The sequence below is a fragment of the Pavona decussata genome, unplaced genomic scaffold, assembly GCF_977016875.1.
Source record: "Pavona decussata unplaced genomic scaffold, jaPavDecu1.1 SCAFFOLD_738, whole genome shotgun sequence".
NCBI lineage: Eukaryota > Metazoa > Cnidaria > Anthozoa > Scleractinia > Agariciidae > Pavona > Pavona decussata.
In genome coordinates this window covers 5,115-19,786 of record NW_028145909.1, presented here as the reverse complement: position 1 = coordinate 19,786, position 14,672 = coordinate 5,115, and the positions used below count along the sequence as shown (strand labels likewise).

Here is a 14,672-nt window from a genome sequence, read left to right as displayed (position 1 = left end):
CGAAGCGTTGAAAGCTGTGGAGCTTGCGTTTGACTTGTCGATAACTGGTGCAGGTTTGTAAAACGCTATAAAAGTCTGGATGGTAAACACCTTGCGAATAAAATTTGGCTATTTTCATAAAGCCGTTTCTGTAGAGTTCATATACAAATATTGGCCCACTTTCTGAGAACTTCACTTCGCGGACTGGTAACAACTGAACTAGAAACGCGTGTAGTATGTCAGTTCTTATAAGTAAAAAACCGCATAACCGTACGAGAGATACGAGGTCACTTTCAGAAAAAGATAGGGGGCCACATACATTCCACTGCAAAATATTGAAAAGTAAATCTAAAGAATCTTTATCGAAGTTGTTCGGTAGACAAAGTTGATTTTGGCCGTGCGGTTTTAAGCAAACGCTACATATGCGAAATGTAGTGCTATTGCGAAGAAACGCGGAGAAAAAATCACTAGCGAAGGACAAGTAATTCGTTGAAATTGAACGAGAATAGCTTTCGGAACTCAAGGAAATTACTGTTCTGTCATTGCTGACGATGAACGCGAAGAACAGTTGTGGGATGAGGTCAATTTCTTTAAGTACTTGTGACAGCATTTGGTCTTCGCCGCAATATGTCATCTCAGCCATGAACTTGTTTGGTATAGATTACCTGCCACATTCAAAAAAGGTACTTTACACTTCGCTCACAAGAAACTATTCAACTTATTCAGTCATTGTAAAACATTTACTGCTTATGAACTTGGCGATGTATGTCAATTTTCGGTGTTCTTAGCTCGTAGATTCCGTTAGAGTGCAAGTATACGAGGTCGATAGGATAAATCAATGCATTTACAGCTTCTTTAAAACTCTTACCGGCATTGAGTTTAAATTTTGCTGGTTCAGTCTCCGAATACTCAGCTAGATAGGCTGTTTTGTGGTCTTCCGATAACCTTAAAACTTTGCCAATGAACACTTCAGGACATTTTTCAGTAGAATTCGACGCTACTAAAGCAACAAAATCGCCAGGTATGGGAAGATATTCTATGTTTCCTTCCTCGTCTTCATCGCTCAAGATAAGTACACCGTCTTCGTCAAGGCTTCGAGAAACCGTCGAGCTTAACATATCTAGCGCCTTACTTTTCTTCTGAGCCAAGGGACGTTCGTCGTAAAATCGCTTTTGCGTCCTTACGGAATGCTTCATTAAAGTTGCAAACGATTCTCTCAGCGCAGGATCGTTACTTCCGGGCAAAGTCAAAAAATGATTTACGACTGCTTTTCTTAAATCGACCGTGGTTAACTTCATTGAAAAATATTTTTCGAAAAGCGAAGACACGTAATTTGTATACGAAGCATGAGTGAAGGGGTCGCCTCTTGAATTGACGAACAAAAAATCATGTTCTTTACCCCCCAAAAGCAAGTTTCTCATTTTAGTGGAGTAAATCTTCAAATAATTAGTGAGAAAAGTCAATGGTGTTAGATCTGTTCTGTTCGGTCCATAAGTGAGTCTTGTTTTGTAAGCATCCTCATACAAGATGGTGGTTCCGTCTTGATTAAAGCAAAGAAAATTTTGATTCTTACACTCATCGCTGTTTTGGCCGCCATAAATGCGCAAAGATATGTATTCTTTAACTCGCCCGGGGTTAGCTGAACAGTAAAGCAGTAGGAGACATAAGTTCATGCAACTTCTTGCCTGGTCCAACCCAGTTTTCTCGCTTACTTCCCATTTTAATTCACGGCAAAGTTCTAAAAGTTCGCTATAAACCACTTTTTCCAGTGCAGGCTTTTTTGCCAAATCGTCTACTTTATCTCGCCGTGCTAGGCGTTCTAGCTGTCTCTGTATGGCCCTCACTTTGTCTACTGAATCAGTCCAATCTTTGATCTGACTAGATACTGATGGCACTTTCAACACGTTAAGGAAGGCGGAAATATAACGACTGCAAGTTATTGCCTTTACAGAACGCGAATCCATCATGTAATTTGAGAATTGTTGTATTATCTGCGCATCGGCACAGTAAGAAAATTTTGGATCGACTTTTTTCACGTTTTTTAAATACCACATGAATCGAGAAAGTCTTTCAATCATTTTGTCAATAGTCACATTTTGCAACGCACTGCCTTCACGGTCACAATTGAGTTCGCAAGAATAAAACCTTCGTATTTCTTTGATGTCTGAAAGGAGCTCGGGTGACATTTCCTCGCTACTTAGGGAAGCAACTTTTTTGCTTTCATTGCAAGAGGAGTCAGAGGCTTCTTGTGTTACTACATCATCACTGACGGGTTCTACGGAAGAACCAATCAGTTTACTACCCACATTCACAAGGTGTCTGCCATCGCTTTCAAGATCGTCATTTTTGGAGGAAGGCCCTGGTTGGTCGTCTAAACAGTTATTTTGCGTATGATCAAATTCACTTTGAAAATTCCAAGGTATTTGAGATTTTATCGGAGAAAAACCTGTTGAAACGTCGCCCGTTACAGTAGGAACTTGGGGTTCAAAGGTTTGCAAAAAATGCGATAGAAATCTATAGCTACTTTGAAGACGTAATAAATTGTGTTCACTTATTAATCTAAAAGGGCCATTTTGAGGTGGAAGGTGACTGGAGAAAAAACGGTTCTCGTCTTCTGTACAGACTAAAGTCTGTATTTGCAGAAAATTCAGTGTATTACATAAATGATCTTCCGCTACACTAAAAAACAGTTTGCTTTTGACCTCGGAAAAACAGTAAAACAATTCTTTTCCTCGTCTTATTGCATTGAGATTGCCAAACTGAACAGCCATTTCGCCAATCAAAGTTCCACCCAAAATAGCAAGCTAAACTATAACATGCAAAAAAAAATTATATTGACTCCTGTCCACGTAGCCGGCAATCTGTTTCGTTGACAATCTGAGAAAGGCCTCCTTACCAGTCTTTATATACTTGAAAATTATTACATGAACCAATCAATCTTGCTGCAAAAGAGAAAAAAGAAAGAAAGCAACTTAAGAATACACGCAGACTAACACACCCAAAGAAGGATCCTTCCTTAGATTCCTTTAAAAAAGAAATGAATTCGGCCGGACGGGTCCTCTCCCTAACCCTAACCCTAAACCTTACACTAAATTCTATACATAAATCCTTGAACCTTGACCGCAAATCCTAGTAATTTAATTTGCTTAATAGGCTGAACCCCGCTAGCGGGGTTGCCCAATAACTGAACCCCTTCCCGGCTTGGTGTTCAACCCTAAATTTTTAACTTAAGGTTTATGAAAAATCAACCCCAGACATTTAGTTTGCTTAAAAGACTGAACCCTAGAGCGCGGTTCAGCGAGGCACACCCCCTGACTTTATGCGTTTCAATATGGAAAATTTTTATGATTTGACTCACCAAAATTCCTTTCAGTGGAGAGGCGCTGTCAAGTTGTTCATTATCAAATTCAAACGGAAACCAGGTCTGTCAAAAGTACTCTATTTAAAAAAAAACACACAAACAATTAGTGGTGAACCCCGCTTGCGGGGTTGCCCAATAGCTGAACCCCTTCCCGGCTTGGTATTCAACCCTAAATTTTGAACTTAAGGTTTATGAAAAATCAACCCCGGACATTTAGTTTGCTTAAAAGACTGAACCCTCGAGCGCGGTTCAGCGAGGTACAGCCCCCTGACTTTATGCGTTTCAATATGGAAAATTTTTAAGATTTGACTCACCAAAATTCCTTTCAGTGGAGAGGCGCTGTCAAGTTGTTCATATCAAACGGAAACCAGGTCTGTCGAAAGTTCTCTATTGGAAAGGTTTTAAAAAAACACAAACAATTAGTGCATTTGTGCTGGCATGGGTACTTTTCACATGTTAAATCAATTATAGGCCGTAACTCTAAAATTTAGTTTGCCCAATAGGGGTTTATCTACCCTACCCGGTTTAGTATTCAACCCTTAATTTTAATTCGAAGATTTGACTCACCAAAATGCCTTTAGTGGAGAGAGACTGTCCATATCAAATTGAAGCGAAAACCCAGGCCTGTCAAAAATACTCTATCGGAAAGGTGAAATTAAAACCAATTAGTGCATTTATGCTGGGTAAATTGCCATGTCAAACGGTTAAACAAAGACAGATTCAGAGATTTGACTTACCAATTCGTTGTGTCAACAATTCCGCGTTCCAAAAACGAGCTTAGGCACGGTGAAAAAAGTCAGGGTCTATAGCGTAAGGAAAACAAAAAAACCCGACAATTAGTTCATTTGCACTGGCCACTTCGATTAAAGGGAAGTTCATCTCCTTTTCCTTAGAACCTAACAGATAACTGGGCACAGATTCGTGTTTGCTTTAAACGTCAAGGGGCGATGTTACTTTGAATGGCCGAAAAACAAAATTGCAGGGACTGAATTGTGTGATAATGGCTCGGTCTTGTTAAAAGGTTCCTACTTCTACACAGAAACCAATGTTAGTGTATGAATTGCATGTATGTATAAGAGCTCTTGAGATAAACGAGCACTTGTTTTAGATTCCGAGGCCAAGAAGGGGCGTACACGGTCAAGGTTGAAATGAAACTTCTCGGAGCTCTATTAAAGAGCAAGTGAGTGAAAAGGTACCTTTGGCGATCTCACCTGCGCCTACAGTCGGGATAAGTTAAAAGCGAGTTAAGAATATACCGAGAAGTTATACATGTTACGGTTTACGGGTCGAGAAAAAATTCACTTACCATGCTTCCAGTAGCAAAGTGCCCGCGCAATGTGAACTTTGCTCATGTAATCACGAGCTAAAACGTAATGTTCAGTAGAAAACAAACGGTTCTGATTGGACAACGCAAAGAACAGGACTTTGCTTCCCGCTGTTAACATAACACAGAGGTACGTGCAGAAAACAACCTGCTTAGGACATTAAATACACTGAGTTTCTGCAGAAACAAGAAAACAGCAATAGAGGTTATTCATACCTAATGGAACTTGCGCATCTCCATGATTTTAACTTGTGGGCGACTGAAAATTGCCAGGAAGGTTTTGCTGTTTTCATGCAACAAGACCTCACACAGCGTGTCCGTGTGCCTGGTTCCAGTTACCGGTTGGTGCTAATCTAATTATTCCGAAAATGAACTGTACCCTTTTTTATCCCGGCTCGTACAAACAACAGACCTCAGGTCCATAGAGCGATGTCATTTTATTAAGAGACAAAAGCTTATCAAAGTTCTAAAACACAGTCAAACCTGAACAATGTTTTTGCACCCACATTGCAAAGCACCTTGAACTTGACCGAAGTTTATTGTCATTTCTATTGTTAAAAAAAAACCGTTTTAATAGATCGGCCATTTCACTTTACCGACAAAAAAGCTGTCACATCCCTGCAGACGATCAACAAACAGGAAATATCTCAGTTGTCTCCCTGATGAACGAAAAGTAGTCAAATTTATACTTTCCGAAATAACTCTTCACGCACCTTTTTTTTTTTGTTTTGTTTTGTTTTGTATTTTCGCATAGAGTTTACTGTTTTAAATGTACTTAATACAAAATATATTTTTTTGACAGCCCAGGAGCGTAGCTTTCATATACGCAGATACAGCTGACATCTGGTAAAATATATTGTCACCCCCCCCCCCCCCAAAAAAAAAAAAAAAAAAACCCAAACCACGTTCAGTACATAAACTGCAAGGGAAAACACAGGAAATCACATTTCTCGGTAGCGAAAGCACCGGTTTAATATATGCACGCCCATATCTTTAACAGTTGATATTTAAGAGCTTAAAAGTTGGGTGCAAGCCTCGGTAGCCTAGCGCGGCCTTTAAGCCATCTGGAAACTACTGCAATCCCTCCTCAAAATTCCCCCCCCAATTTTTCGCAGCATGGCAGGGGTTCGTTTGCACGCCAAACGAGCCCCTATCAATGCACGCGTCTGGTGCCCAGGCCAGGCCGAGTCATGGAGCTTGCTCTTTAATTATTTAAAGGACACCACAGTCACACTAAAGCGAGTTTTAATTTATGAGGATTTCTCCAAAAATCCCCATAAATCTCGCTTTCGTGCAGCTTGGAAGAGCATCACGGCGTTTGTCCACAAGCCTCGTGCTTTCGGAAGCCATGTTTTCATATTGTATCGCTAAAGCAAGATAGACTACATAAAAAGGTATGAAATCTATTTCTTTCGCATTGTTTGTTTGTTTGTTTATTTCTTTGTCAAGAGAATATCGCACACTCGAGAGAAGTTTAGATTGAATTCGTTCTTAAATTATATTTTGGTAAAGTCAAAGTTTTGCACGGAATCGCTCCTGTTATTTGCAAATCGTTTTCCTCAATCTCATCCATCGGTTACTTAGTATGACAATTATTAGAAGGTGCTGTCGTTATAGTGATGGCCTGATGACTTAACAATTTACTTACTAGCTTATTTCAAATGAATGTTTTTGCTCAGGCTCTTTAAAATCTTCAATTTGTATTGATCAAAATTGTTAGTAGTCTCACACTTAAAGTTTGCCTGAGTGCCCAGGACCATATGAGGTGTCAGTGCAATCAGATTTGATTTTTTGCTTTGCTTGTCACTGTCTGCAGCCTCAGATAAGGCTCTGACAAGGATTTAAGTCAAGCCGTGAACTCCGAGGACTGACTGGGGTGCATTTGATGTCGCTCGACTCGGCGCACGAGGGGTACGTGCCTTCTGGGTGAGACGTACTGCTTCCATGATCAACTGGACTGGAAGGTGAATTGAGTTCAGTAGTCAGTTTAAATAGTTTGAAAGTTCTTAATGAACTGCATTCATGAGTGAGTGCAAGATTAATTTATTTAGTGATTTATTTAGTGATGGCCTGATGGCTTATCAATTTACTTACTAGCTTATTTCAAATAAATGTTCTTCCTCAGGCTCTTTAAAATCTTGAATTTGTATTGCTCCAAAGTCTCAGTGTCACACTTATAAAAAGTCATTAATGAGAATCAGATTTGATGTTTTGCTTTGCTTGTGACTGTCTGCAGCCTGACAGATGTCAGCCTCTGACAAGGATTTATTTCTGTCAAGCCGTCAACTCAGCACTGACTGACTGGGGTGCATTCATGCCGCGAGAAGCAGGCCACCAGGGCTACGTGCCTTCTGGGTGAGATGGACCCACTGCTTGCATGATCAACTGGACTGGAAGGTTAGTTGAGTTCAGTAGTCAGTTTAAAAAGTTTGAAAGTTCTTAATGAACTGCATTCATGAGTGTTAGGGTTGATTATTATTATAATTATTAATAAGTTCTAAATTAATTGTGCCCACCGATGGAACCTCATGACCATTTTAAGTCTCGAATACATATATGTCCACTGATAAATTGAATCAAAGAACCAATTCTCCTCTCTTAATTGCCCCCACACTGTGGTTAGGGAGTGTTGGTTGTTTAAAAGATCAGAAAAAAAATCCACCTTGGCTGATAAAAATCTTAATTCTCATGACCTGGGGGGTTGAATAGTCTTTGAAATTACAAGGAGAAATTGGATGTTCAACACTCTTAGGCCCTAATGAGGCTGAATCGTGACTGATTGCAGTAAACTCACTGCAGATTCAGGCATTTTGACAACCAGAGGGTTAAGTTTAATCCCAGCTGGCAAGTTGAATGTTTTAAGCTAGGCTGGGAGTTTGATTGAAACCGATCTAAAGCAAATCAAAAAATTCTGCACTGGGGATATATTTTAGAGTTGTTCAGCTTAAGTGTATCATGCAGCTGACAACAGAAGATTGATCTATTTTGAGAAAAGCAGACATTGATTGCAGTCTTGAACTGGCTCGAAATGTTCGACCCAGTCTCATATTGTCATCACGTCGTCGTCACCATCATTAATTTGGGTGTGTTTTCTTTTTTTTTTTTTTTTTTTTAAATTTATTTTTCTGTTATTTGCAAAGCCATCTGAATTTGTATTGCTCCAAAGTCTCAGTGTCACACTTATAAAAAGTCATTAATGAGAATCAGATTTGATGTTTTGCTTTGCTTGTGACTGTCTGCAGCCTGACAGATGTCAGCCTCTGACAAGGATTTATTTCTGTCAAGCCGTCAACTCAGCACTGACTGACTGGGGTGCATTCATGCCGCGAGAAGCAGGCCACCAGGGCTACGTGCCTTCTGGGTGAGATGGACCCACTGCTTGCATGATCAACTGGACTGGAAGGTTAGTTGAGTTCAGTAGTCAGTTTAAAAAGTTTGAAAGTTCTTAATGAACTGCATTCATGAGTGTTAGGGTTGATTATTATTATAATTATTAATAAGTTCTAAATTAATTGTGCCCACCGATGGAACCTCATGACCATTTTAAGTCTCGAATACATATATGTCCACTGATAAATTGAATCAAAGAACCAATTCTCCTCTCTTAATTGCCCCCACACTGTGGTTAGGGAGTGTTGGTTGTTTAAAAGATCAGAAAAAAAATCCACCTTGGCTGATAAAAATCTTAATTCTCATGACCTGGGGGGTTGAATAGTCTTTGAAATTACAAGGAGAAATTGGATGTTCAACACTCTTAGGCCCTAATGAGGCTGAATCGTGACTGATTGCAGTAAACTCACTGCAGATTCAGGCATTTTGACAACCAGAGGGTTAAGTTTAATCCCAGCTGGCAAGTTGAATGTTTTAAGCTAGGCTGGGAGTTCGATTGAAACCGATCTAAAGCAAATCAAAAAATTCTGCACTGGGGATATATTTTAGAGTTGTTCAGCTTAAGTGTATCATGCAGCTGACAACAGAAGATTGATCTATTTTGAGAAAAGCAGACATTGATTGCAGTCTTGAACTGGCTCGAAATGTTCGACCCAGTCTCATATTGTCATCACGTCGTCGTCACCATCATTAATTTGGGTGTGTTTTCTTTTTTTTTTTTTTTTTTTTAAATTTATTTTTCTGTTATTTGCAAAGCCATCTGAATTTGTATTGCTCCAAAGTCTCAGTGTCACACTTATAAAAAGTCATTAATGAGAATCAGATTTGATGTTTTGCTTTGCTTGTGACTGTCTGCAGCCTGACAGATGTCAGCCTCTGACAAGGATTTATTTCTGTCAAGCCGTCAACTCAGCACTGACTGACTGGGGTGCATTCATGCCGCGAGAAGCAGGCCACCAGGGCTACGTGCCTTCTGGGTGAGATGGACCCACTGCTTGCATGATCAACTGGACTGGAAGGTTAGTTGAGTTCAGTAGTCAGTTTAAAAAGTTTGAAAGTTCTTAATGAACTGCATTCATGAGTGTTAGGGTTGATTATTATTATAATTATTAATAAGTTCTAAATTAATTGTGCCCACCGATGGAACCTCATGACCATTTTAAGTCTCGAATACATATATGTCCACTGATAAATTGAATCAAAGAACCAATTCTCCTCTCTTAATTGCCCCCACACTGTGGTTAGGGAGTGTTGGTTGTTTAAAAGATCAGAAAAAAAATCCACCTTGGCTGATAAAAATCTTAATTCTCATGACCTGGGGGGTTGAATAGTCTTTGAAATTACAAGGAGAAATTGGATGTTCAACACTCTTAGGCCCTAATGAGGCTGAATCGTGACTGATTGCAGTAAACTCACTGCAGATTCAGGCATTTTGACAACCAGAGGGTTAAGTTTAATCCCAGCTGGCAAGTTGAATGTTTTAAGCTAGGCTGGGAGTTTGATTGAAACCGATCTAAAGCAAATCAAAAAATTCTGCACTGGGGATATATTTTAGAGTTGTTCAGCTTAAGTGTATCATGCAGCTGACAACAGAAGATTGATCTATTTTGAGAAAAGCAGACATTGATTGCAGTCTTGAACTGGCTCGAAATGTTCGACCCAGTCTCATATTGTCATCACGTCGTCGTCACCATCATTAATTTGGGTGTGTTTTCTTTTTTTTTTTTTTTTTTTTAAATTTATTTTTCTGTTATTTGCAAAGCCATCTGAATTTGTATTGCTCCAAAGTCTCAGTGTCACACTTATAAAAAGTCATTAATGAGAATCAGATTTGATGTTTTGCTTTGCTTGTGACTGTCTGCAGCCTGACAGATGTCAGCCTCTGACAAGGATTTATTTCTGTCAAGCCGTCAACTCAGCACTGACTGACTGGGGTGCATTCATGCCGCGAGAAGCAGGCCACCAGGGCTACGTGCCTTCTGGGTGAGATGGACCCACTGCTTGCATGATCAACTGGACTGGAAGGTTAGTTGAGTTCAGTAGTCAGTTTAAAAAGTTTGAAAGTTCTTAATGAACTGCATTCATGAGTGTTAGGGTTGATTATTATTATAATTATTAATAAGTTCTAAATTAATTGTGCCCACCGATGGAACCTCATGACCATTTTAAGTCTCGAATACATATATGTCCACTGATAAATTGAATCAAAGAACCAATTCTCCTCTCTTAATTGCCCCCACACTGTGGTTAGGGAGTGTTGGTTGTTTAAAAGATCAGAAAAAAAATCCACCTTGGCTGATAAAAATCTTAATTCTCATGACCTGGGGGGTTGAATAGTCTTTGAAATTACAAGGAGAAATTGGATGTTCAACACTCTTAGGCCCTAATGAGGCTGAATCGTGACTGATTGCAGTAAACTCACTGCAGATTCAGGCATTTTGACAACCAGAGGGTTAAGTTTAATCCCAGCTGGCAAGTTGAATGTTTTAAGCTAGGCTGGGAGTTTGATTGAAACCGATCTAAAGCAAATCAAAAAATTCTGCACTGGGGATATATTTTAGAGTTGTTCAGCTTAAGTGTATCATGCAGCTGACAACAGAAGATTGATCTATTTTGAGAAAAGCAGACATTGATTGCAGTCTTGAACTGGCTCGAAATGTTCGACCCAGTCTCATATTGTCATCACGTCGTCGTCACCATCATTAATTTGGGTGTGTTTTCTTTTTTTTTTTTTTTTTTTTAAATTTATTTTTCTGTTATTTGCAAAGCCATCTGAATTTGTATTGCTCCAAAGTCTCAGTGTCACACTTATAAAAAGTCATTAATGAGAATCAGATTTGATGTTTTGCTTTGCTTGTGACTGTCTGCAGCCTGACAGATGTCAGCCTCTGACAAGGATTTATTTCTGTCAAGCCGTCAACTCAGCACTGACTGACTGGGGTGCATTCATGCCGCGAGAAGCAGGCCACCAGGGCTACGTGCCTTCTGGGTGAGATGGACCCACTGCTTGCATGATCAACTGGACTGGAAGGTTAGTTGAGTTCAGTAGTCAGTTTAAAAAGTTTGAAAGTTCTTAATGAACTGCATTCATGAGTGTTAGGGTTGATTATTATTATAATTATTAATAAGTTCTAAATTAATTGTGCCCACCGATGGAACCTCATGACCATTTTAAGTCTCGAATACATATATGTCCACTGATAAATTGAATCAAAGAACCAATTCTCCTCTCTTAATTGCCCCCACACTGTGGTTAGGGAGTGTTGGTTGTTTAAAAGATCAGAAAAAAAATCCACCTTGGCTGATAAAAATCTTAATTCTCATGACCTGGGGGGTTGAATAGTCTTTGAAATTACAAGGAGAAATTGGATGTTCAACACTCTTAGGCCCTAATGAGGCTGAATCGTGACTGATTGCAGTAAACTCACTGCAGATTCAGGCATTTTGACAACCAGAGGGTTAAGTTTAATCCCAGCTGGCAAGTTGAATGTTTTAAGCTAGGCTGGGAGTTTGATTGAAACCGATCTAAAGCAAATCAAAAAATTCTGCACTGGGGATATATTTTAGAGTTGTTCAGCTTAAGTGTATCATGCAGCTGACAACAGAAGATTGATCTATTTTGAGAAAAGCAGACATTGATTGCAGTCTTGAACTGGCTCGAAATGTTCGACCCAGTCTCATATTGTCATCACGTCGTCGTCACCATCATTAATTTGGGTGTGTTTTCTTTTTTTTTTTTTTTTTTTTAAATTTATTTTTCTGTTATTTGCAAAGCCATCTGAATTTGTATTGCTCCAAAGTCTCAGTGTCACACTTATAAAAAGTCATTAATGAGAATCAGATTTGATGTTTTGCTTTGCTTGTGACTGTCTGCAGCCTGACAGATGTCAGCCTCTGACAAGGATTTATTTCTGTCAAGCCGTCAACTCAGCACTGACTGACTGGGGTGCATTCATGCCGCGAGAAGCAGGCCACCAGGGCTACGTGCCTTCTGGGTGAGATGGACCCACTGCTTGCATGATCAACTGGACTGGAAGGTTAGTTGAGTTCAGTAGTCAGTTTAAAAAGTTTGAAAGTTCTTAATGAACTGCATTCATGAGTGTTAGGGTTGATTATTATTATAATTATTAATAAGTTCTAAATTAATTGTGCCCACCGATGGAACCTCATGACCATTTTAAGTCTCGAATACATATATGTCCACTGATAAATTGAATCAAAGAACCAATTCTCCTCTCTTAATTGCCCCCACACTGTGGTTAGGGAGTGTTGGTTGTTTAAAAGATCAGAAAAAAAATCCACCTTGGCTGATAAAAATCTTAATTCTCATGACCTGGGGGGTTGAATAGTCTTTGAAATTACAAGGAGAAATTGGATGTTCAACACTCTTAGGCCCTAATGAGGCTGAATCGTGACTGATTGCAGTAAACTCACTGCAGATTCAGGCATTTTGACAACCAGAGGGTTAAGTTTAATCCCAGCTGGCAAGTTGAATGTTTTAAGCTAGGCTGGGAGTTTGATTGAAACCGATCTAAAGCAAATCAAAAAATTCTGCACTGGGGATATATTTTAGAGTTGTTCAGCTTAAGTGTATCATGCAGCTGACAACAGAAGATTGATCTATTTTGAGAAAAGCAGACATTGATTGCAGTCTTGAACTGGCTCGAAATGTTCGACCCAGTCTCATATTGTCATCACGTCGTCGTCACCATCATTAATTTGGGTGTGTTTTCTTTTTTTTTTTTTTTTTTTTAAATTTATTTTTCTGTTATTTGCAAAGCCATCTGAATTTGTATTGCTCCAAAGTCTCAGTGTCACACTTATAAAAAGTCATTAATGAGAATCAGATTTGATGTTTTGCTTTGCTTGTGACTGTCTGCAGCCTGACAGATGTCAGCCTCTGACAAGGATTTATTTCTGTCAAGCCGTCAACTCAGCACTGACTGACTGGGGTGCATTCATGCCGCGAGAAGCAGGCCACCAGGGCTACGTGCCTTCTGGGTGAGATGGACCCACTGCTTGCATGATCAACTGGACTGGAAGGTTAGTTGAGTTCAGTAGTCAGTTTAAAAAGTTTGAAAGTTCTTAATGAACTGCATTCATGAGTGTTAGGGTTGATTATTATTATAATTATTAATAAGTTCTAAATTAATTGTGCCCACCGATGGAACCTCATGACCATTTTAAGTCTCGAATACATATATGTCCACTGATAAATTGAATCAAAGAACCAATTCTCCTCTCTTAATTGCCCCCACACTGTGGTTAGGGAGTGTTGGTTGTTTAAAAGATCAGAAAAAAAATCCACCTTGGCTGATAAAAATCTTAATTCTCATGACCTGGGGGGTTGAATAGTCTTTGAAATTACAAGGAGAAATTGGATGTTCAACACTCTTAGGCCCTAATGAGGCTGAATCGTGACTGATTGCAGTAAACTCACTGCAGATTCAGGCATTTTGACAACCAGAGGGTTAAGTTTAATCCCAGCTGGCAAGTTGAATGTTTTAAGCTAGGCTGGGAGTTTGATTGAAACCGATCTAAAGCAAATCAAAAAATTCTGCACTGGGGATATATTTTAGAGTTGTTCAGCTTAAGTGTATCATGCAGCTGACAACAGAAGATTGATCTATTTTGAGAAAAGCAGACATTGATTGCAGTCTTGAACTGGCTCGAAATGTTCGACCCAGTCTCATATTGTCATCACGTCGTCGTCACCATCATTAATTTGGGTGTGTTTTCTTTTTTTTTTTTTTTTTTTAAATTTATTTTTCTGTTATTTGCAAAGCCATCTGAATTTGTATTGCTCCAAAGTCTCAGTGTCACACTTATAAAAAGTCATTAATGAGAATCAGATTTGATGTTTTGCTTTGCTTGTGACTGTCTGCAGCCTGACAGATGTCAGCCTCTGACAAGGATTTATTTCTGTCAAGCCGTCAACTCAGCACTGACTGACTGGGGTGCATTCATGCCGCGAGAAGCAGGCCACCAGGGCTACGTGCCTTCTGGGTGAGATGGACCCACTGCTTGCATGATCAACTGGACTGGAAGGTTAGTTGAGTTCAGTAGTCAGTTTAAAAAGTTTGAAAGTTCTTAATGAACTGCATTCATGAGTGTTAGGGTTGATTATTATTATAATTATTAATAAGTTCTAAATTAATTGTGCCCACCGATGGAACCTCATGACCATTTTAAGTCTCGAATACATATATGTCCACTGATAAATTGAATCAAAGAACCAATTCTCCTCTCTTAATTGCCCCCACACTGTGGTTAGGGAGTGTTGGTTGTTTAAAAGATCAGAAAAAAAATCCACCTTGGCTGATAAAAATCTTAATTCTCATGACCTGGGGGGTTGAATAGTCTTTGAAATTACAAGGAGAAATTGGATGTTCAACACTCTTAGGCCCTAATGAGGCTGAATCGTGACTGATTGCAGTAAACTCACTGCAGATTCAGGCATTTTGACAACCAGAGGGTTAAGTTTAATCCCAGCTGGCAAGTTGAATGTTTTAAGCTAGGCTGGGAGTTTGATTGAAACCGATCTAAAGCAAATCAAAAAATTCTGCACTGGGGATATATTTTAGAGTTGTTCAGCTTAAGTGTATCATGCAGCTGACA

At 39.4% G+C, this 14,672-nt stretch overlaps 1 protein-coding gene across 1 annotated transcript; it reads right to left on the bottom strand.

Moving 5' to 3' along the window:
- Positions 1 to 66: 66 nt before the first annotated feature.
- LOC146448943 (uncharacterized) lies at positions 67 to 2,961 on the bottom strand. The gene has a single exon (XM_085102099.1). The coding sequence runs from the start codon at positions 2,748 to 2,750 to the stop codon at positions 720 to 722; it is 2,031 nt and encodes a 676-aa protein (XP_084958225.1). The 5' UTR covers positions 2,751 to 2,961; the 3' UTR covers positions 67 to 719.
- Positions 2,962 to 14,672: the final 11,711 nt, after the last annotated feature.

What these genes read in the sequence shown, in the direction of transcription:
- LOC146448943 (XM_085102099.1), bottom strand. Translation starts at nt 2,750, where the DNA reads ATGGCTGTTCAGTTTGGCAATCTCAATGCAATAAGACGAGGAAAAGAA.